Below are 23,471 nucleotides of genomic sequence, written 5' to 3'. Positions count from 1 at the left end.
GGCTTGCCAGATACAGGAAGATTGAAATAATCCCATATATCCTATCAGATTACTATGGACTAAAGCTTATCTTAAATAAAAACAAAACAATATAAAGCCCACAAACACATTGAAACTGAATAACTTGCTATTCTGTGATAACTTGGTCAGGGAAGAAATAAAGAAAGAAATTAAAGACCTTTTAGAATTTAACAAATTGAAGGGACAACAACCCAAACTTATGGGACACAATGAAAGCAGTGCTAAGAGGAAAATTCATAGCTCTGAGTGCCTCTATAAAGAAATTAGGGGGAGCATACAATAGCAATTTAGCAGCACATCTGAAACCTCTAGAACAACAACCAAAAAAAAGCAAATACAACCAAGAGGAGTAGAGGGGAGGAAATAATCAAACTCAGGGCCAAAATCAACCAAGTAGAAACAAAGAGAATTACAGAGAAACAACAAAACAAGGAGCTGGTTCTTTGAGAAAATCAACCAGATAAACAAACCCTTAGCCAGCCTGACAAGAGAGCCCAGAGACAGTATCCAAATTAACAAAATCCAGAAGGAAATAGGAGACATAATAACAGAAACTGAGGAAATTAAAAAATCATCAGATCGTATTACAAAAGCATATAGTGAACAAAACTGGAAAATCTGGATGAAAGGGATAATTTTCTAGACGGATACCAGGTAGCAAAGTTAAATAAAGATCAGATAAACCATCTTAAGAGTCCTATACCTCCTAAAAAATATAGAAACAGTCATTAAAAGTCTCTCAACCAAAACAAGGCTAGGACCAGATGAGTTTAGTACAGAATTCTATCAGACTTTCAAAGAAGACCTAATACCAATACTCTTCAAACTATTCCACAAAATTGAAATAGGAGGAACACTACGTAATTCATTCTATGAAGCCACAGTTCTACTGATACCAAAACCACAAAAAGATCCAACAAAAACAACATAACATGAGAAACAATCATAACAAATTCCCTTATGAATGTCAATGTAAAATTACTCAATAAAAAGCTCACAAACCAAATCCAAGAACACATCAAAATGATCATTCACCATTACCAAATAGACTCCATCCTAGGGATGCAGGGGTGGTTAAATACAAGGAAATCCATCAATCTAATCCACTATATAAACAAATTCAAAGAAAAAATCCCCACAGGATTATCTCACATTTTCTTAAGATTGATTTATTTATTTTATGTATATAAATCCACTGTAGCTGTAACCGTAATATGCTTGCTGGAAATTGAACTCAGGTCCTCTGCTTGCTCTGGTCCTGCTAGCTCTGTCCCAACGATTTATATGTAAGTATACTGTAGCTCTCTTCAGACACACCAGAAAAGGGTGTCAGATATCATTACGGATGGTTGTGAGCCACCATGTGGCTGCTGCGTTTTGAACTCAGGGCGTTTGGAAGAGCAGTCAATGCTCTTAAGCGCTGAGCCATCTTTCGGCCCCCCACATGATTATCTAATTAGATGTTGAAAAACATTTCAAAAAATTCAATACCCTATCATGTTAAATGTCTTGAAATGGTCTGGAATTCAAGGCCCATACCTATACATAATAAAAGCAATATACAGCAAACTAGTATCCAACATCAAACTAAATGGAGAGAAACTTGCAGCAATCCCACTATTATAAGGGATAAACAAGGCTGCCCACTCTCCCTTTATCTATTCAATATAGTCAGCAAAATTCTAGTCAGAGCAATTAGACAACAAAAGAAGATCAAATTGATACAAATTGGAAAGAAGTCAAAATACGACTAAGTGAAGATGATGTGACAGTATCCTTAAGTGATTCCAAAAATTCCACCAGAGAACTCCTCCATCCGATGAATGACGTCAGCAAAGTGGCTGGATATAAAATTAACTCAAACACATAAGTAGTCTTCCTCTACTCAAAAGATAAACAGGATGAGAAAGATATTATAGAAATGACATCCTTCACAATAGTCACAAACAATATAAAATATCTTGGTGTGACTCTAACCAAACAAGGGAGAGATCTGCATAACAAGAAATTCAAGTCTCTGAAGAAAGAAATCAAAGAAGGCCTCAGAAACTGGAAATATCTCCCATGCTCATGGATTCACAGGATTAACATAGTAAAAATGCCATCTTACCAAAAGCAATCTACAGATTCAATGCAATCCTCATGAAAATCCCAACTAAATTCTTCACAGAGATAAAAAGAGCTATTCTCAAATTCATTTGTAACAACAAAAAACTCAGGATATCGAAAACTCTTCTAATCAATAAATGAACTTCTGGAGGAATAACCATTCCTTATCTCAAGCTGTATTACAAATCATTAGTGATAAAAACTGCATGGTATTGATACAGAGACAGGCAGATAGAAAAACAGAATAAAATTGAAGACCCAGAATTAAACCGACACATCTATTCTCACCTGAACTTTGACAAGCCAAAACTATCCAGTGAGAAAAAAGACAGCAGATTCAACAAATGGTGCTAGCCCAATGGTGGTCAGCATTTAAAATAATTCAAATTGATCCATCCTTATCCCCTTGTACAAATCTCAAGTCCAAGTGGTCAAGGACCTCCACATAAAATCAGATATGAATCTATTAGAAGAGAAATTGAGCACATCAGCACAGGGGAAAATTTTGTGAACAGAACACCAATGGCCCAGTCTCTAAGATCAACTATAGACAAATGAGATTAAAAGCTTCTGTAAGGCAAAGGACATTGTCATCAGGCCAAACAGCAACCTACAGATTGGGAAAAGATCTTTACCAATCCTACATCTGATAGAGGGCTAATATCCAATATATACAAAGAACTCAAGAAGCTAGACTCCAGAGATCCATATACTCCTATTAAAAATGTGGTACAGAGCTCTGTAAAGAATTCTCAATTGAGGAATCTTGAATGGCTGAGAAGCACCTAAAGAAATTTTCAACATCCTTAGTCATCCTAAAATTGCAAATCAAAAAGACCCTGAGATTCCACTTCACACCAGTCAGAACAATTAAGATCAAAATCTCAGGTAACAGCAAGGATGTGAAGAAAGAGGAACACTCCTCCATTGCTGGTGGAATTGCAAGTTGTACAACCACTCTGAAAATCTGTTTGGCAGTTCTTCAGATAATTGGACATAATACTACCTGAGGACCAAGCTATACCACCATATAACCAACAGATGCTCCACCATATAACAAGGACACATGCTCCACTATGTTAATAGCAATCTTATTTATAATAGCCAGAAGATGAAACAACCCAGATGTCCCTCAACAGAAGAATAGATACAGAAAATGTGGTACATTTACACAATGGATTACTGTGCAACTATTAAAAACAATGATTTCATGAAATTTGCTGGCAAATGGATGGAACTTCAAAATATTATCCTGGGTAAGGTAAGCCAGCCACAAAAGAACACACATAATATGTACTCACTGATATATGGATATCAGGGGGAAAAAGCTCAGAATACCCACAATACAACTCACAAACCAAATGCAGTTTAAGAAGATGAAAGACTAATGAATGGATGCTTTAGTTCTACTTACAAGGGGTTCAAAATAATTATGGGAGATAAAGGGTGGGAGAGTCTTGGGAGGGAGAGAAGAGGGTAAGGGAAAAGAGGGGAAACAGGATCAGGTATGGAAGGAGATGGGAGAGATGCACAGAGGGTAAGGAAATTGAACACAGGTGAGTAGCAGTTGGGGTTGTGAAGTTGTGAGTAGCCATTAGAAAGTCCCAAATGCAAGGAAAGCAAGAGGCTCCCAGGACTCAATAAGGATGACATTAGCTGAAATACCCAACAAAGGGGAGGGAGAACCTGTAGAGACCTTTTCCCTGCAGCTTTTCCTCAACAGCTCCTGGTTGAGGGGTAGAGCCACCCACCAATCTCAAAAATATTAACCCAGAATTGCTCCTTAATAAAGAAAATACAGTGACAAAGAGTGGAGCAAAGACTGAAGGAAAGGCTTTTTAGAGACTGCACTACCTAGGGATCCATTCTATCTGCAGAAAACAAACCCAGACACTATGCTTTATGCCAGTAAGGGATTGATGACAGAAGCCTGGGATAGATATCTCCTAAGAGGCTCTACCAGAGACTGTCCATTACAGATGCGAATGCATGCATCCAACCATTGGACTGAGCACAGGGACTCCAATGGAGGAGTTATGGGAAGGACGGAAGGAGCTCAAGGGGTTTGCAACCCCATAGGAAGAAAAACAGTATCAACCAACCAGAACCCCCAGAACTCCCAAAGGACGAAACTACCAACCAATGAGTACACCTAGAGGAACCCATGGCTCCAGCAGCATATGTAGCAGAGAATGGTCTGATCTTGCATCAACAGGAGGGGAGGCCCTAGGTCCTGTGAAGGATCATTCTCCAGCATAAGGGAATGCTAGAACAGTTAGGCAGGAGTGGCTGTATTGGTTGGGGAACACCCTAACAGAAGCATTATGGAAGTAGAATGGAATAGGGGAGTTGCAGAAGGGAAACCAGGAAGGTGTTTAACAATTGAATTGTAAATAATTAAAATAATCAATAAATAATAAAGTAAAAATTAATTAAAAATATTAACTCCATATTACTGGTCCCCACTGAGAAAATTTTAAAGAATTCATAACTAATACTTCAAAAGAATGACTGCAACTATATGCAAAGAACCCAAAGCAGATAGTAATATATGTAGAAGTATTTTAATCTAGCAATATTGCTGCTATGGCACCGAAAAATACCCAAAGTCCTTGAAGTAATATGATCCAGCTACAATACAGTCAAACTCTGAATTACAGTATGATCTGGCTGGAATACAGAGAGGCCTTTAGGACATACTTTTAGTACCTAACAATGAAGGTATGGTTAGTTTGTAGAAGGAAACAGTTATATTGGAAAATGATGTTTAATTGAGGAACAGAACAAGTGATAAATCAGAGAAAGAATAAATCAGAGATAGGGTATGCCCAACTCTTAAGGGGACAGACAGAAAAGATGCAATTAAAGAGATTAGTGATTAGGTATAGGAGACACACACACACACACACACACACACACACACACAGAGCAGTTTTATCAGAAAAGTTTTACAGAGTCAGGTTGCAGGTGAAGACAGAAAGAAACAAAGAATGAGGAGCCAGAAGATTAGAAAAAAAATATCCAGAGTTAGTTTGAGGCCAAGCAGAACAATTCAGTGAAAAACCAAGATAAGCCAGTTTGAATCAGTCAGCTTGGAGAGGAGATTGGGCTAGAACTAGATAGATGGAGTTCAGAAAGAATTATATTCACATAAGGTAAATAAAAATTACATTACAAATGTGTTTCAAGAAAAAGAAAAACAAAGAGCTGACTGAAGAAATGGAGTTCAATTCATGATATATAAATAGCTATAATATTTCAATTAAAGATATGTAAATGTGGTATAAAAAGCTCATAAAAAAAGGTCACCAACAGACTGGAGCACAGAAACAGAGTATTGAGATTAGAGAGAAGGTAAGAGAACTTAAGAGTTTAGAAAATGTCAAGGATCAGTTTACATGTATGGAACGGAAAATAGACCTTCGGGACATGATGAAAGAAGACAACTTTTTCAAAGATGAATATATGCAATTATCCATACCAAAGGCATAAACCATTTTTAATAAAAATATATATAAGCATGCCCAAACCTGAAGAAAGAAATGCCATCAAGGTATAAAAGGCCTAAATAAAAAAAAAAAAATAGAGAGCACTCAAAAAGTAACTCCCAATGACATATCATAATTTAAACACCAAAGTTGTAAAAGAAAGGATGAGTGGGATAAAGCCATGTATGACTTCAGCACATAAAGAATATGAAAATTTTATAAGGCCAAGAAGGTATTGGAAAGATGTACTTCAAGTTCTAAAAGACCATAGCTGCTAACCTGTACTATTATACCAAGCAAAGGTATTTAATAGAATTGAAAGACAAATAAAAACAGATACATGTTAAAAGTAGACTAAAGGATTTATGACTATAATATAAAATCAAATGAAGCTATCAAAAGGAATAAAAAAGATACCACCACAGGGAATGCAAGCAATCCCTACACTGTTAATACTAATAGGTCTAAGAAACTATAATAGATACAACAAATTGACATGGTAAGGTACATCATTCACCAATAACTATGAATACTAACGGTCTCAATTCTCCACCAAAAAAATACAAAATTGACCAGAACTTCTTCCAAAAAACACAACTCACTATCAAAGATGACATCAATTTTGGGTAAAATAGTGGAGAAAGCTATTTCTAGGAAGTAGAATTAGGAAGTTAGCAGATGTACCTATTCATATATATGAACAAGTATTGCATAAAAACCACTATGCAATTAAAATGTTTAATAATCTTCATCATAGTAGGAAATTAAGAACAATCTCAAGAGTATACAGGAGTATTTGTATATATGTGTTGGAAATTTAGAAAGCTGTAAAAATTAAGGTACTAGATTTTTAAAATTGTTTTCAATTTCACTTAAAATGTCAACATTGTCTTTTGGTTTTTCACCTTTTCTTTTTTACTTTTTAATTTAATTTATTTTTGAGCACTTTATATATAAGAACAACAACTCCTGTATTCCAAACTGTTTCCCAGTTAATGACCTTCTCTTTAAATATTAATATCACACACACAGAGAAAGAGAGAGAGAGACAGAGACAGAGACAGAGACAGAGACAGAGACAGACAGAGAGCAAGCAAGAGAAAACTACTGAATCTATTTGGCTATGTTCTATGAACATATATCCAAAACTAAGCACAGTCAATATGGGGACATATATCTGAAAAACACAAACAGATTCTCCCTCTCTCACTAGTCATTGTGCATCTGCTCTTCAACAAAATGTGGACCACTATGGAACTTCTTGTGCCCACACTGGCATATCAACCTGTGCCCTTGTTCAGGATGTATTTAGGCAACCCATCCTGTTAATTTTTAATAGGTACAGTTTCCAGGTCATGTCTAGATACATATCCATTTAGTGGAATCTGTACTCCGGTTTGTTATCTTTTCACTATCTCTTTCTTGATTTTCCTTGAGCTTTTGGTATAGTAATTACTATATATCTTCATCTTTATCTAGAGAGAAAATGACAAAAAATATTAGAACTAAATATGCTGGTGTAAGAAACTAAGAATGGAAAGGGGGAAATGTAAAGCCAGCCCAATCCATTAAATGTACCAAAAATGTAGTACGAAAAGTTATGTTGCATGCAAACAAGTAGGTTAAATGAGTGAACAGCTGTAAGGTCATAAAATTTAAATGAGTATCTGTCATCCTGTAAGCTGTATAAATTGTGTAAATGTGATATACATATAATATGTATAATATATATATATATATATTTCTTTTGATGTTATTATTTCTGAAATATGTGGATAAAACTACCTAGAAATTGTACACAAATTGTAAAGATAAATTCCTGTTCTTTGTGATGCTGCAGTGTCTGGATTTCCAAGCCTGAGTGCTATGTAACTCTCTGAGAATTACACATGTGGTTGCCCTTCTTGACAATAGTTAAGAGAAGGATAAGAGTAGAAAGTCATTGACAACAGCTCTACACACTTGCTTTTGTTGATGTTACAGGGAAGGCTGAAACTATTTAGGTGATGTCTGGCTCACATCTCATTTTTATACTCTGGGCACTTCTATAGTCATTTTTTTTTTGGCAGATAAGTCTGTGTATAAAGGTCATGGGGATAAAGCATTTGAAACCTAAGCAAGTAAACTGGACATTGCAATAGAGAACCTTCCACAGTGCTCAGGGATATAAGACTAAGTTGTAGAGGCAGATACACTTGTTAAATTCCTTGAAAAACTAGGAAGAGCCTCCCAGAGAGTAAATGATTTCCTTGAGAGGTCAGCAGATTTCCAAGGCTGTCATTTCTATACTAAAGTGCTACTGGTGAGGAAGGGAAGTAATTGGACAGTGATATTTAAAAGCAAGCAATCCTTGATGGCCAAAATCAATTCCTACACAAAGCAAAACTGTGGTTTGTACTCAATATCTTTAGATGAGAAAGTACTGAAATAAAGACTCCAGTTGGAAAACAGGCATTCCCCCTATTAACTTTCATAAAGTGTCATACATGGAAATAAGAGCCTAAAATTGAAAACTGGAAAAAAGACATCAAACAATAATTATATAAGAAATTTGAAGAACAAAGTAATGTAAGATACCACATTATAAAGGTGAAGAGAGTGAGGAATTGAGTTTGAGGTGGGCAATTATCAGTTCATATATCTCCAAACTTGTAATATCATCCATCCTATTTAAGATGTTAAAGATATAAGCACTGTAAATGTTTATTGCTTTCTGAAATTAATTTTCTTCATAGTATGAATGCATATTTTACCCCTCATGGATGAAATCTCCTATCAATGAGAGAAGAGTTTAAAAGTATTGAAAAATATCTTCAATTCTGTATTTCAGTTTAAAAGAGGAAACTGTGCTAAGGCCCCATATATTTTATTTGTCTATGGAAATAAGAGATTGTTATTCAAAAAGGCTAAAAGAAAAGTGTGTTATATTAGGTAGGTACCGAGATAAGAAACCCAAAATATTCAAGAAAAAACACCTAAATACTGTCTTATATAAAGGAGAATAGGTGGATACCTAAAAATGCCTCCAAAAGACAAATACTTCTCTAGTATATATGGGACCTGAATATGACACATATTATTTTAGAAAAATAATCTTCATTCAAGGGCTATTTTGTTAATATCTGTAGTTATTTTTCTCTTCCTTTATAGATCATGAAAAATCTACAAATCTTATTTTGTAGTATCAGTAGTTTATGTCAGCTAGATAATTTTGAGAAAATCTACTTTCCAAGTAGGTGATGATGAGGAATGTATCAACTTTACATCATGTTGACATTATTATCTATACATATAAATCATGGGATTCAGTTCAATATTATTATGAAAATTTTTATCTTCTGACAGATGACTCAGTTGTTAAGAACATTTACTCATCGTCCAAAAGACCTGGAGTCATTTCCCAGCAACTATGTGGTGCCTCAAAACCATCTATAACTGAAGTTTCAGGAGATGAGATCCCTTTCCTGTCCTTCCTTGTCATCAAGCATGCACAAGGCACACCAACATACATGTAATCAGAATACTCATAAACACAAAATAAAGAAATAAAAGATCAAAATAAAAAATAATAAAATTGCCCAAATTAGTTGGTGTAGGGTACTTGTACTTATTTAGAATAAAGTAAAAGACTGTGAAAGCAAAAATGAATGGCAAATGTATTGATCTATGTCAACACCTCAGAAGCAAGCTAGAAATGACTACTATTATAGATTGTTATTAACTACATAAACATATTTCAATCATATGTAGTTGAGAACAAGTGCGTATCAATCTCAGTTTTCATGCTAATCTTAGAAAGTATCTGAAATGTTCTTTGTGTTAGGGGCTTTATATACACTGTTCTCACTTCTCATATGGAGCCCTTCTTAAATTTTGGGTTTCAGCTGCTGTTCTGGTGTCTTTGGTCAACTTGACACAAACTTGGACATGCCTAGGAGGAGGAAATCTTCTTTAAGATCTTTCCTTAAGATCAACCTATAGTTGCAATGATCATAGTGGAGCTCGTGTCGCTGTGGTATTGTGAAGCATTTTTTGGGGTATATGCCCAGGAGTAGTATAGCTGGGTCTTCAGGTAGAATTATTTCCAGCTTTCTGAGGAACTGCCAGACTGATTTTGAGAGTGATTGTAAAAGTTTGGCAAATAACACCAGCAATGGAAGAGTGCTCCCCTTTCTCCACATCCTTGTGCTGTCACTTGACTTCTTAATCTTAGCCATTGTGACTGGTATAAAATAGAATCTCACGGTTGTTTTAATTTCCATTTCTCTAATGACTAAGGATTTTAAACATCTCTTTAAGTGCTTCTCCACCACTGGAGATTCCTCTGTTGGGAATTATTTTGTTTAGCTCTGTACTCCACTTTTTAAATTGGGTAATTGGTTTGCTGGAGTCTAATTTCTTGAGTTACTTATATCATATATATATATATATATATATGTATATATATATGTGTGTGTGTGTGTATATATACATATATATGCATATACACACACTTGTATATAAGTATATAAGTACTTATATCTTATATCTTATGGATAGTATCTTTCTCTCAGATGTAGGATTAATGAAGATCTTTTCGTGATATGTAGGCAGCTGTTTTGTCCTATTGACTATGTACTTTGCCTTATAGAAGCTTTTCAGTATCATGAGGTCCCATTTACCAATTGCAATTCTAAGAGCCTGAGCCATTGGTATTCTGTTAAGGAAATTGTTGCTTGTACTAATGCATTCAAAGCCATTACCTAATTTTCTTCTAATAGATTTAGTGTACCCAGTTTTACGTTGAGGTCCTTGATTGATTTGAACTTTTTTTTTTTCAAGACTGGAATTTTGGGCAGGATGATAGATATGGATCTATTTGTTAAAGAGGATTTCTTTTTTCCATCATATGGCTTTGGCTTCTTAGTCAAAAATCAAGTTTCCATAGCTTTGTGTGGGTTTATTTCTGTATCTTTGATTCTTTTAAATGGGTTATAACCTATCTGTACGAATGCCATGCAGTTTTAAAATCACTATTGCTCTGTAGCTTTTTCCATAATAGACAGAACCTAGAAACAACCCAGATGTCCCTCAGCCAAATAATGGATACAGAAAATGTGGTTTATTTATAAAATGGAATACTATCCCCCTATTAAATAAAAGGACATCATGAATTTTGTAGGCAAATTGATGGAACAACAAAATAGCATCCTGAGTGAGGTAATTCAGACTCAATGGAACATGAATGAGTGTATATTAGCCAAAAAAAGTACAGAATAACCAACTGGCAAGTGGATATTAGCTAAAAAGTACAGATTACCCATGATAGACCTCACAGACCCAACAAAGTTAAACAAGCAGGAAGAACCAAGCAAGGATGCTTGACTCATACTTAGAAGAGGAAACAAAATAGTCATTGGAAGGCAGAGGGAGAGAACTTGGTGGGAGGGGAGAGAGGTAGGGGAATAGTGGAGGAAGATCAGGTATGAGTAGAAATGTGAGAAGTACCCAGAATGCCGAGAGAATGAACGGAAATCCGTAGCTGCCAGGGCTGGGGAGAGTTGGGGGGAATCTCTAGGAAGTCCCAGGGATCTAGGACTGAAGAAGATTCCAAGATGTGCCATATCAAACCTGAACAGGCTAATTTCTATAGCCAGGCATGACCCCAAACAGCAAGGATAAGGACACCAGCCTACTCATAATACTTAAAATTTGCCCTGTCTAAAAGAAATGCTGGGACAAAGATGGAGCAGAGCCAGAAAGAATGGCCAACCAATAACTGGATAAAGTTGAATCCCCATTTCACAGGAAAGCACTAATCCTTAACATTATTAATGAAGCTCTGTTATGCTTGCAGACAGAAGCCTACTATAACTGTCCTCTGGGAGGCTCTACCCAGCAGTTAACTGAAACAGATGCAGATACCAGAGCTAAACTTTGGTCAGCAGTTAAAGACTCTTCTAGAAGAGTTGAGGGAATGTTTGGAGGCCCTGAAGGGGATAGGAATATCAACACAGTCAACTAACCAAGACCACTAGGAGCTCCCAGAGACTAAGCTGCTGAGCAAAGATCATACATGGGCTGGAAAGAGGTCCTTGACACACATGTAGCAGTAGTGAAGCTCAGTCTCCATGTAGGTCCCCCAACCACCAGAGCAGGGGCTCTTTCTAAAGCTGTAATCTGACTGTGGTATCCATTTCCTAAAAGGGCTTGCCTTGTCTGAGAGAGGATATAACTATTCTGGTCGAGATTTGATTCACTAAGGTAGGGGAACACTCAATGGGTGCCCCACACTCTCAGAAAAAAATGGGTTCCCCACTCTTAGAAAGGGGCACTGTTAGGGGGGACTGGGAAGGGGATAGCATTTGGGATATAAATTCTTGCCTCCGGGTGTCTTCCCTGCTTGGATTTCTTCCCTAATTTCCTTTAAGGAATTGTTACCTGGAATTGTATAATAGATCAAACTGCTTCCTTCCTAAGTTGCTCTAGGGGAAGAAGTTTATTACCACAAATGAAACTTTAATTAAGACAGTTACCTCTATTTTAGATTATAATTATATTTCTCCTTTCATTTTCATCTCTCCAAGCCCTCTGAGACCAATTCCCACTCAACTCTGTTTCAAATACCTGGCATCTTTTTTAAGTTCTATTACAGCATGCATACATGTATATGCATAGACATACATTTTCTTAAATGTAAGCTGCTCCGTGTCCATAATGGTACTTGATTGTAAGTTTTTTGGATTAACCATTTGGAACTAGAAAATCAATTGTTGTGTTCTCATAGAACTAAGACAAATATATATTATCATTATTTGATAAATAGCACTTAGAATAGCAGGATACAGGCGATATGAAGCAGAAAAATGGGAAAATGGGTTTCAACTTTGGAGCAGAAAAAAAAAGGCCAGTACAGAACAGGAAGAACAAAGAACAAATTACGCCAAAATTAATTTAAAGCTTTATGGAATCATATTGTTTTAAAGTATAGACAATACATATAAATGTATCTATGCGTGTGCGTGCGTGCGTGCGTGCGTGTGTGTGTGTGTGTGTGTGTGTGTGTGTGTGTGTGTGTGTGTGTGTGCGTGTGTGTGTCTGTGTGTCTGTGTGACTGTGAGTGAATTTAAAGGAGGTTAAGCTATTTGGCCTGAGAAAGATCTTCACAAAAGTCCTAGACTAATAAAAACCAAGCTTACATGCCCTCCTTTCACTGTCCTCAGAGAGGTTCCATCCAGCAGTTGACTCAGACAGATACTGAAATCCACAATCAAACAATGGCCAGAGCTTCAGGACTTTTATAAAAGAATAAGAGGAAGGATTGAAGGCCTGGAACGGGATAGGAAGTCTACAGGAAGACCTACAGAGTCAACTAACCTGGACCTTTGGGTCTCTCAGCTTCTGAACCACCAACCAAAGAGCACACACAGGCTGAACCTAAGGAAGCCTCAATGCACATATGCAGAAAATGTGCAGGTGGTTTTCATAAGGGTCCCAAACAACTGGAGTGGTAGTTATTCTAAAACCTATAGCTCTACATAGGATATATTCATCTAGATGGGCAACCTTGTCTGCCCTCAGTGGAAGAGGAATTACCTAGTTTTGCAAAGACTTGAGGTGTCAAAATTGGGGCGAGATGCCAAGATTGGGTAAGACCCACTGAGAGAACAAGAGGAAGGGGAAGGATTGTGGGAGGCAGTGACCTAGAGAGGTTCAGTGAGCAGTATGTAACGTGAATAAGTAAAAATAACTGACTAGCTAAATATATAAATTTTTAAATTAGAGGTTCCTTCCCATTCTGGCCCAATACTTGCTGCCCTGAGCAGACCTTGGGTGCAAGCTCCGCAGCCAGACCCATAAAACCCAGAGGAAGCTCTACTCCCAGGTGCTCTCACATGCCCAGGATCAGAGGTGAAGAGGTCACAACAACTGTCCCAACACCTGGAGTAACTGGGACCAGCAGGACCTAGGCACACAGGAACTCTGCCAGCCCAGTGGCTGAGGTTGCTCCTGGTCACTCTGGGCCAGCCTGTGTTCTGAGTAGACCTTGGCTGCAAGCTCCGCAGCCAGTCCCAAAACACCCAGAGGAAGCTCCACTCCCAGGAGCTCTCACAAGTCCAGGACCACAGGATCCCAGAATCATAGGATCACAGAGACAGCTTGACTCTGAGGAGTTCTGACACAACCAGGATCACAGGAAAGACAGGCTACAGTCAGCTTTAGGAAGAGCAGGTAGCACTAGAGATAACCAGATGAGGCAGGGCAAGTGTAAGAATATAAGTAACCAAACCAAGGTTACTTGGCATCATCAGAACCCAATTCTTCCACCATAGCAAGTCCTGGACACACCATCACACCAGAAAAGCAAGACTCAGATCTAAAATCACTTCTCATGATGATGATACAGGACTTTAAGAAAGACATAAATAGCACCCTCAAAGAAATACAGGAGAACACAGGTACACAGCTAGAAGACTTTAAAGAGGAATCACAAAAATCCCTTAAAGAACAAAAGGAAAATACAATCAAACAGGTCAGGGAAATGAACAAAACCATCCAGGACCTAAAAATGGAAATAGAAACAATTAAGAAATCAGAAAGAGAGATGTTGTGGCTATTCCTGGTTGTCCACTTCACTATATCTGAAATGAGTACAATCCAGAATTAGAAGGCTCACCTGGCCCTAATCTGGAGGCTGAGAGATACAAGTTTCCGACCTGAATTTTGGCATGGAGATCTTGAGATATAGTGGCTATGAATCCCAGAGGATTAAGATAGAAAGATCTATGAGTTCAATATCATCTTGGACTAAGGGTGTGGTGGCATAGTGGCTATGAATCCTAGACGATTAAGACTGGAAGATCTACGAGTTCAAGCAAGGTCATCTGGGGTTAAAGGTGTGGTGACACACACCTTTAATCTGGGCCACACCTTTTGCTGGAGACCTGTATAAGGACATTGGAAGAAGGAAGGCTCTCTCTGCTTCATCTGCTTGCCTTGTGAGACTGAGCAGCTGCTGGATCCTTGGACTTCCATTCACAGCTGCTGCCGACCATTGTTGGGACTTGATTGTTGGGAGTTGGACCACAGACTGTAAGTCATCAATAAATTCCTTTACTATATAGAGACTAACATAAGTTCTGTGACTCTAGAGAACCCTGACTAATACAAGAGACAGCTCTGGAGATAGAAAACCTAGGAAAGAAATCAGGAGTCATAGATGAAATCATCACCAACAGAATGCAAGAGAGAAAAGAGAGAATCTCAGGGGCCGAAGACACCATAGAAAACATTGACACAACAGTCAAAGAAAATGCAAAAAGCAAAAAGTTCCTAACCCAGAACATCCAGGAAATCCAGGACGTAATGAGAAGACCAAACCTAAGGATAATAGGTATAGAAGAGAGTAAAGACTCCCAAAGTAATGGATCTGTAAATATATTTAACAAAATTATAGAAGAAAACTTCCCTAACCTAAAGAGAGAGCTGCCCATAAACATACAAGAAGCCTACAGAACTCCAAATAGACTGGACCAGAAAAGAAATTCCTCCTGTCACATAATAATCAAAACACTAAATGCACTAAACAAAGAAAGAATTTTAAAAGGAGTAAGGGAAAAAAGGTCAAGTAACATATAAAGGCACGCCTATCAGAATTACACCAGACTTCTCACAAGAGACTATGAAAGCTAGATCCCAGGCAGATGTCATACAGACCCTATGAGAACACAAATGCCACCCCAGGCTACTATACCCAGCAAAACTCTCAATTACCATAGATGGAGAAAACAAGATATTCCATGACAAATCAAAATTTACACAATATCTTTACAAAAATCCAGCCCTACAAAGGATAATAGATGGAAAACATGAACATAAGGAGCAAAACTATACCCTCGAAGAAGCAAGAAAGTAATCTTTCAACAAACCCACACAAACATAACTCCACCTTTTACAACAAAACCAACAGGAAGTAACAATTATTTTCTTGATATCTTAATATGAAAATTAATATTACCAACGTATCCTAATCAATTGAAATCCAAAAATATGAGGAACTAGAAATTTGTTGACTCTCATCCAATGGTCTCTCTAATTTGGTAATTGGAGAAATACGTCCAGTATGTACAAACTATATACACTTTCAGCTTGTTTGTAAGCGACAGTGTCTTGCTGTGTACCACATAATGATCTTGAAATCTTGCTTCTCCTATCACAGCCTCTCTATTAGTAGTATTGTTTATTTCATGTTTTTATTCTATACTATGGTTTTCAGCACAGCTTACATATTTTAAAAGTATTTATACAGCCAAAAGAAATGTAGACAATTAAATTGGGTGGTGGCTTGTAAGAGAACAGCAAAGAGTGAGACTGAATGCTTTGCTTGACTTTTGTAACTATTGTATCAAGTTTGAAGAAGAGGACTTTATAAGTTACTCTTCCTCTGAGATGAATGCTTTCCAAATTATCACAGCCAATGAACCAGATTCTTACCCTCACCTAATGTTTGTGCCACCATCCAAACAGAGCCATTGTTCATTGAAACAGTTGGTGAATGACTTCATGGACAGACCATCTTAGTACACACACTATTTCATAAAAGAATGTAACCTGTTCTCTGGGGACTTAGAATAATGTCACTCACTCAAGTCAAATAGCTTTGACCATCACAGGAAGTCTGTATCCAAAAATCGTGCCTACAATTCATTCCTTGGCACAGCAAAACTATCAACTCTCAGCTTAGCTATGATGGAGGTAAAATCTTTTGGTGATGTGAGGGTCATTGAAGTATAGCCTTATTACAATGAAATCCAGTATCTAAAAGTTGTTCTTATTTTGGGCTTGTACCAAAACAAGAGCCAAGATTTTAAGCTCCACTAAATACAAAACAAACAAACCAGCAAAAAGACTTTACATATTTATGTTCATTTAAGAAAACACTAGTAGTAATGTGTTATTTTGAAATACACAGTGAATATGTTTGGAGTTATTTAAAATTTATATTAAGAAAAACGTATGTATTTTCAGTATTGATGTAGACAAGCATCTACATAAGACTGTTAAATTGATTGTTGTTTTAAATCAAGCAACTTTTATAGTACTCACTAGTATTGTTATAATATTTTATAAATGTTAAAGAGTTTGACAAAAAAAGGTATTGTAGGTGTTCAAGGGGGTCTCTGGGAAGAGATTGGGTACAAAAGGGAAACAAGAATGTGATTTAATTATTTTACTTAAAATACGTTTTTAAATGTTAACAAATTCAGATAAATTGATGTGATGTAACTTTTATCATTATAATGCAATAAAACTTAAATCAAAAACATATTTAAATTAAAAGAAAAGAAGCCTCCTTTCAAATAGTTGGTCAGGTAATACATGCAACTCTTTAAACCATATAGACTGTAACATGGCCCTTAGTTGCCTCTTAGAAGTTTAAGGTAAGTCCATATTGCTGAAGACACTGGATATTCAGAACACAGAACTTGGGTGATTAAAGACACGTTCAATCAAAAAGCCTATTTATTGCTGTCTAGCTTCCATGGTAACAGAAATACTATCAAAGCTGCCAAGGGCAGGAAATAACTAATCATTCTATTCAGATGTTACACCTATGAACTACAGCAGTGAACTACCTGGAAAAAATATTGTAAAAGTACACTATAAACATGATAAATAATCCCTTTTCATTTATTCTGTTTTTTGTTATGAATGCATGATGACCAGAGTACTAGGGGGGAAATAAATTAGGGGACATAGAGATAAGGTGATTTACTTTTTCCCTTTAGGAAATGATAGACTCTTTTTAAAAAGCAACACAGTAGAGTAGTCTAAAATATAAATACTATCCCTATAAAATCTAAGCATCATAGAAAATCATATTTGTTATAAGGAATGCTGAACTAATTGGTAGTTGACCAGCATCACTGAAAATCAATACTATCTATGGAACTGTTAGAAATATTACAATCATCAAATGCTTCAGGTTTGCTTTGAGCATTGTATTGGTAATATCCTTGCAGCTTTATGATGGCTCTGATACATCTCTAAATTACCAAGGCTTGCTGGTGCAACTCTATCTACCCAACTACAGAGGATGTTCAGCCAGATCACAAAGTCAGTGATAGACTAGAGCACAACTGGAACTCAAGGCTAACTTTGAAACGTAGCAAGATCCTCTATTTTAACAATAATCAGAATGAGGACCGGTTATACAGATACAAGTGCTGGCACACTTGTCTAGGATATGCAATAACTAAAGTTCAACCCCTAGTACTAATGAACTAATAAACAAATAAAAAACTACAGCTAAATGATACCTGTATATTTATAAATAAAACATTGCTTGTGATTAATAAAATATATATCTCTTTTAACATAGTCCCCAGTAATTAACTGATAATAAAAAAAATATGAATTGAATTATTTTATTAGACAAATGTGGTGAACTGTACATTTAAAAATTTTTAATTATAGTTATTTAAAAAGTAGTATTTTCTTACATTGACTAAATATCATTTTATACTTTATAATTTGAATATTCATTGAGTATGATAAGAGTGGTTTTTGAAAGCATATGAGATGTGGTACCTTGCATTGTATAGTTGAACATTAAAGAGAAAGAGATGCACATGGTAAAAATAATGTTTAATGCATGGTAAATGGGATTATAGAATATTGTGAGTATAAAGCATGCAGCTTCCCAACACCCAGCGTACACCCAACTGATCAAAAGTTACAGCCCTTTGTGGGATGGAAACATTAAAGATGGGGTTAGAAGGATGAGTTGGAATGGAGAATTTAAGGAGAAAATAAAGAACTGAGTGAAGTTATGGAGTCAGAAATTGAAGATACATTTGAGGGCTTGATTAGGAAAACAGAAAAGCCCAGGTTACTGAAGGTTACAGATGTCTCAGTCACAGTCTTTGCTCTGAGAGCATTGTGAGCTAGATATTGTAAAGACAAAAGAGACACAGTCAAATTCTTTTCCTCAGGCACCCTCCTAATATTTAGTAAGATGATGTTCATGTAAACAAAAACAGCACAATATTAATTTTGAAAAGTATAAGTGAAAAATGATATAGTGTCCCGAATGGAGAATGTTTGCAAACCAAAGAGAACAAAGTTTAAACAATCCCAATGGAAGGGTGCCTGGTCATCCCAGGTCAATGAAAACCCTGATGAAGGAAGGAAGATAAACAGTAGGAAGAAATAAGATGGCCCAAAACTTGAATGCCAAAGATAAAATTTTTGATGTCTTACTGATCACTCTGGATAGCACAATGTTTTGTGTAAAAGGAAAGCTGAAAAAAATAGAGTCACATAGAGACTTCAAGAAGCCAAGGAGAAAAGGACAGCTATCAAAGACAGATAACTGCTTGCTTACTACACAGTTTTTACAGAAAATGGTTACATTAGGAATGACGGTTTGATGAGCAAGAAGTCAGGTAGGTTATTGCCTGCAGTGAATTTTTAGCTGAAGTATTGTTCCAGTTTGATGCATGTAGAAGTCATATTTGAAAAGAGCAGCAGGAGGCTTAATATTAAGTTGAAGAGGACCTCAAAGCTTTAGAGATGATACAAATAAGTCCAAAGACTTTAGCTACAGAATTAGAGACATAGAAAGGTCGCTAGTAAGCTGTCTTACAAGTAAGTAATACTGGCTAAATAATCTATGAGCTCCTACTTATTCCAAAACTAATATCCCCCTTTGCAAATGGCACAAATGTCCATAACTGGCAACCCAATTAAAACATGGAAATATAATATTGGTAAAAAAAGATACCTACCTTAGTAATTTAATTATTGTGTTAGTATAAAGGCTTCTTATTTTAAAAAAATATCTATTATATTCCATTAAGGAAATTAATAAACTAGAGTTATTACTTCAGCTAAAGACAATGAAATTGAAATAAGATTATAGTGTAATTATTACAGAAAATATTGAAAATAATTGCTATATACTTTGGAATGAATTTCAGCAAGAGAACAGAGTTTATGTTAGGCCATTCTTTTAACTATACACATCTGTAAGTCTATTTGTTTTTAAATCCTGACATTGGCAATTCATCAATATTAATAATTTCTATGGAAATGTAAACATTTTCCATAATACATGAAGCTGTTTGATCACTAAAGATGCCCCAAATATTAATATGTCTTATATTACTAGAGATTACCAAAATAAAATTCTGGCTGAGCTAATATTGATCTTTTCGTGTTACAGTAATTGCTAAATGATTATAAGATATATTGCATTCCATTCATTACTATTCCCATTAAAATGTGTTTTTTATCTGCGTCCATATTATCTACATTTTTCTAAAATAATCGAAAAACAAATACTTACCAAAATGGTGGTAACAATCAAAGAACGATTAGACAATGAGTCTGTGATATTTGCTGGCTTTCCTTTCTGGCTTTCTGTCATATTCAGGCCACTGGCTGGATCCCAGGTTCCAATCTATGAAACGACAAGTGTACATTATAAATTGTCTACCAGGTACCTGCTAGGGACTGCTACAAAGGAAGGTTACAATTAGTAATCCTGTCCATCTCTGCAGCACTATGTGCTGTCATTAAAGCATAGGCTGTGTCCTTTAAGAATGATTCACTGTGCTGAGGAGTGTGCTAGTAACATTAAAGAAGAAACTAATCCACCACAGGGCCACCATCTGTGTGTGGGGTTCCTTTTCCATCTAAACTTTCATTCTCCAAGAAGAAACATGTGTGACGATATATTGGTAGCTTCTAGAAAGTCATGAATAGAGTACATCCTTTAGTGTAATGGATTTCTCTCATCCTCTCATTATAAAGAGAGCATTCTACATCACAGACAAAGCAAAATGACAAGGAAAACCTTAGGGACCCAGGATAAATTGATAAGTTAAAGTTAGTTAAAAATAATTGACTGGAGACCATAGAGAGGGATATATAATGGGAAGACTTAAAGGAGAATTATACAACATAAAGGGTTCACCTAGAACAGGATAACAAATTGTATGGAAGAGGACAGAGGATGAGAAGAGGTAAGTAACACTAAAGACACTTTTAAAAAGACAAATGGAAAACTACTGCCTTGCTACATTCAAGGATTCATATGTAAATTCATTCTTCCTCCTTTCATATTGCTGAAGATAGCACATGCTAAGAAAACAAGACTCGGATGAATCAAGTGGGTCTAATCTGAAAGCTTCCTTCCTGCTATGTAGTTTCAATGGTATCTAAAAGTACTATGCAAGCTGTCAGGAAAGGGAAACAATTAACTGTCCTATGTGGCTGCACTCTCTATGAGGAACATGGCCAAATATTTTTAAAGTTGTAGTGAGTGACATTGACATATAGGTGGTAACTACCAGCTGTCTAATTGGACTTGAGACCCACTCAATATCGGTACAGTCATGCTTGGTACGAGAAACTTAGCCAAATTCAAATTATGCTACACCAGCATAAATTCTTACTGAAATTTACACCTTACCAACAAATAAGGGTAATTAACACTCATCATCAAAATTTCATCTTATGAAAGGGAATATAATATAAAAATTGACACACACATATATAGAATTTTTATTCATTTACATATGTATAACTAAAAATAAGGAAAAAGAGACTATTAGTTAGAGAGTGGGAAAGTCATGGAAGGAATTCAGAAGAGCTGGAAAGACAAAGGAGGAGGAGAAAAGTGATATGATTCTGGCTTGATAAGATTTGTATAAAGTTATTTTAAGGAAAAAGGAGCCAAAAAAAGTGATCACTGGCCAGACCTTTCACTAAAATATATGAATATACATTAAATACTAACACACATACACACATAGAGGAATTTCCCTTAATTATCTGATTGTGTAAGAAAGTTGACAAATAGCCAATCGCTGAGCTAAAACGAGGAGGCGGGTTTTCTGGGCAAAACAGGAAGAGGATGGGAGGAGCTGTTGCAGGAGACTGAATGGAGGACGAGAGACCGGTAGTTGTTGGAAGGAAGATGGATCAGAATTGCACGGCTTGGAGAAACTGCAAGAAGTAAGGATTTCATAGCTTGTAAGAAAGTAGTCTAGAGGCATATTGTCCCAATGTGCAGTTTATAAATATACAACTGATTTGTGTTTTCCTCGCATGGGCTTATTGGAGTTGGAGATTCACTGCAACAAAGTTGTGTTTTCTTTGAATGGGCTTATTGTGCTTGGAGGCAACAAAATGGCATACAACAAAATGGTGCCCCAATGTATTCATTAGAGCTCAACAAACCTGAGATAAAAGATCACTGGGAAAGGAGATATTGTAAATAAGAAAACATCTAATAAAAAAGATCACTGCCCTTCCCATCACCCACAATACAAGGCTGGAGCAGCAATCTAGGCTGTGGTAGTGTGTGGATTGAAAGATGCCTGGGCCTAAGGGGCCTCCAGAGAACTGCAGAGAAGCTCCTTCCACAAGCCCCAGGCAGACAACTTTGGCCAGGGGCAGCACCTCAGCCTGGAGCTAGACTTGGGCAGACACAGTGAAATGATCAGAGCATCTTTACCCGAGAGAGCCTTTCTGTGTTTGTTTCCCCATATCCTTCATGTCTACACAGGACAAAGACAGCCAGATTTACCACAACGCACACAGACTCACCTCTAAAAATGACAATGATCAAAAACTCAAGGGACAGCAGATACTGGTGAGGATATGGAGCATCACCCACATCCTGCTGGTGGGAGTGAAAAATTGTAGTGCATCCACTATCAAAATTAATATCAGATTTTCTTGGAAAGTTCGAAATTGGTCTACCTCAACATCCAGCTACACCAGCCTTAAGCATATATGCAAAGGTCACTTCATCTTACTACAATCATGTTCATTGTTACTCTACTCGTTAGCCAGAAGTTTAAAATATCTTAGATACCTTTCAGCATAAAAATGAATAAAGAAAATGTGGCACATTTACACAGTGGAATAATTTATTCAGCTGTTAATAAAATGGCATTATGAAATTTGCAGGTAAATGGATGGAACTAGAAAAACTCATCTTGAATGAAGTAACCGAGACTAAGAAAGAAAAACATGGTATGTTTTCATTTATATGTGGGTATTAGCCATTAAATAAATGTGAACCAATCTACAATCTGTAGACCCAGAGTGATTAGGAATACAAGAAAGGACTGGAGGGACTCATGGATCTCCATGGAAGTGGGAAATAATAGAAGAGAGTTTATTGATAAGCTGCATGATAGTGGCAGGGGTGGGGCAGGATCAGGAAGATCATGTGGAAAAAGGGAAAGGAGATGAGATTGGAAAATGTAATGTGATGAGGAGCATTTGAAGAGTGGCACAGAAATCTAGTACAGTAAAAACTTCCTCAAGTTCTTGAAGGTGATCCTAATAACATTTCCTAAATAATGAATAACAGAGTCCAAATCATGAATAATGCATGCTTAAAATGTATATGTGAATAAATAAATGAGGGAAAATTATCATGAAGAAGCTTAAATTTGGGCCATTTAATGTGTCTCTTAAATATATTCATAACTGGTTGTGGTGGCACAAATATATAATATGAGATACAGAAAGCCTAAGAGGAAAGACCAGAAACAAAAGATTTCCTTGTGTTCTTTTATATTCATGTATTATTTGTTCAAGTTTTATCTGTTTATCATCTTTGCCACATATTCACTTCTTTTCTAAGTAACTTTTTTTCTGTTTTATTTCTTTCACTTATTATTTTTTTGAGAACTTTGAACATGTGTGCCTTACATCATTTCTACCCCTGCCACTGTCCCCTGGCTTCTGCTACCTCAGCCTCCCTTTCAAAATCATGATCTCAATTTTTTTTTTTGATATTTTCTTTATTTACATGTAAATTTCTCCATTCCCAGTTTCCCCTCCAAAAAA

General features: G+C 36.4%; 1 protein-coding gene across 6 annotated transcripts in view; it reads right to left on the bottom strand.

Moving 5' to 3' along the window:
- The window catches only part of Grik2 (glutamate ionotropic receptor kainate type subunit 2), a 626,777-nt gene that overhangs the window by 242,012 nt on the left and 361,294 nt on the right, over nt 1-23,471 (bottom strand). For all 6 annotated transcript variants that reach the window (XM_031346615.1, XM_031346617.1, XM_031346618.1 and 3 more), the window contains one exon: nt 19,948-20,061. In XM_031346615.1, the coding sequence (XP_031202475.1) occupies nt 19,948-20,061 (114 nt within the window). The remainder of the gene's footprint in view (nt 1-19,947; nt 20,062-23,471) is intronic.

The sequence above is a fragment of the Mastomys coucha genome, unplaced genomic scaffold (genome assembly GCF_008632895.1).
Source record: "Mastomys coucha isolate ucsf_1 unplaced genomic scaffold, UCSF_Mcou_1 pScaffold3, whole genome shotgun sequence".
Lineage (NCBI taxonomy): Eukaryota > Metazoa > Chordata > Mammalia > Rodentia > Muridae > Mastomys > Mastomys coucha.
This window is presented reverse-complemented; position numbering and strand designations above follow the sequence as displayed.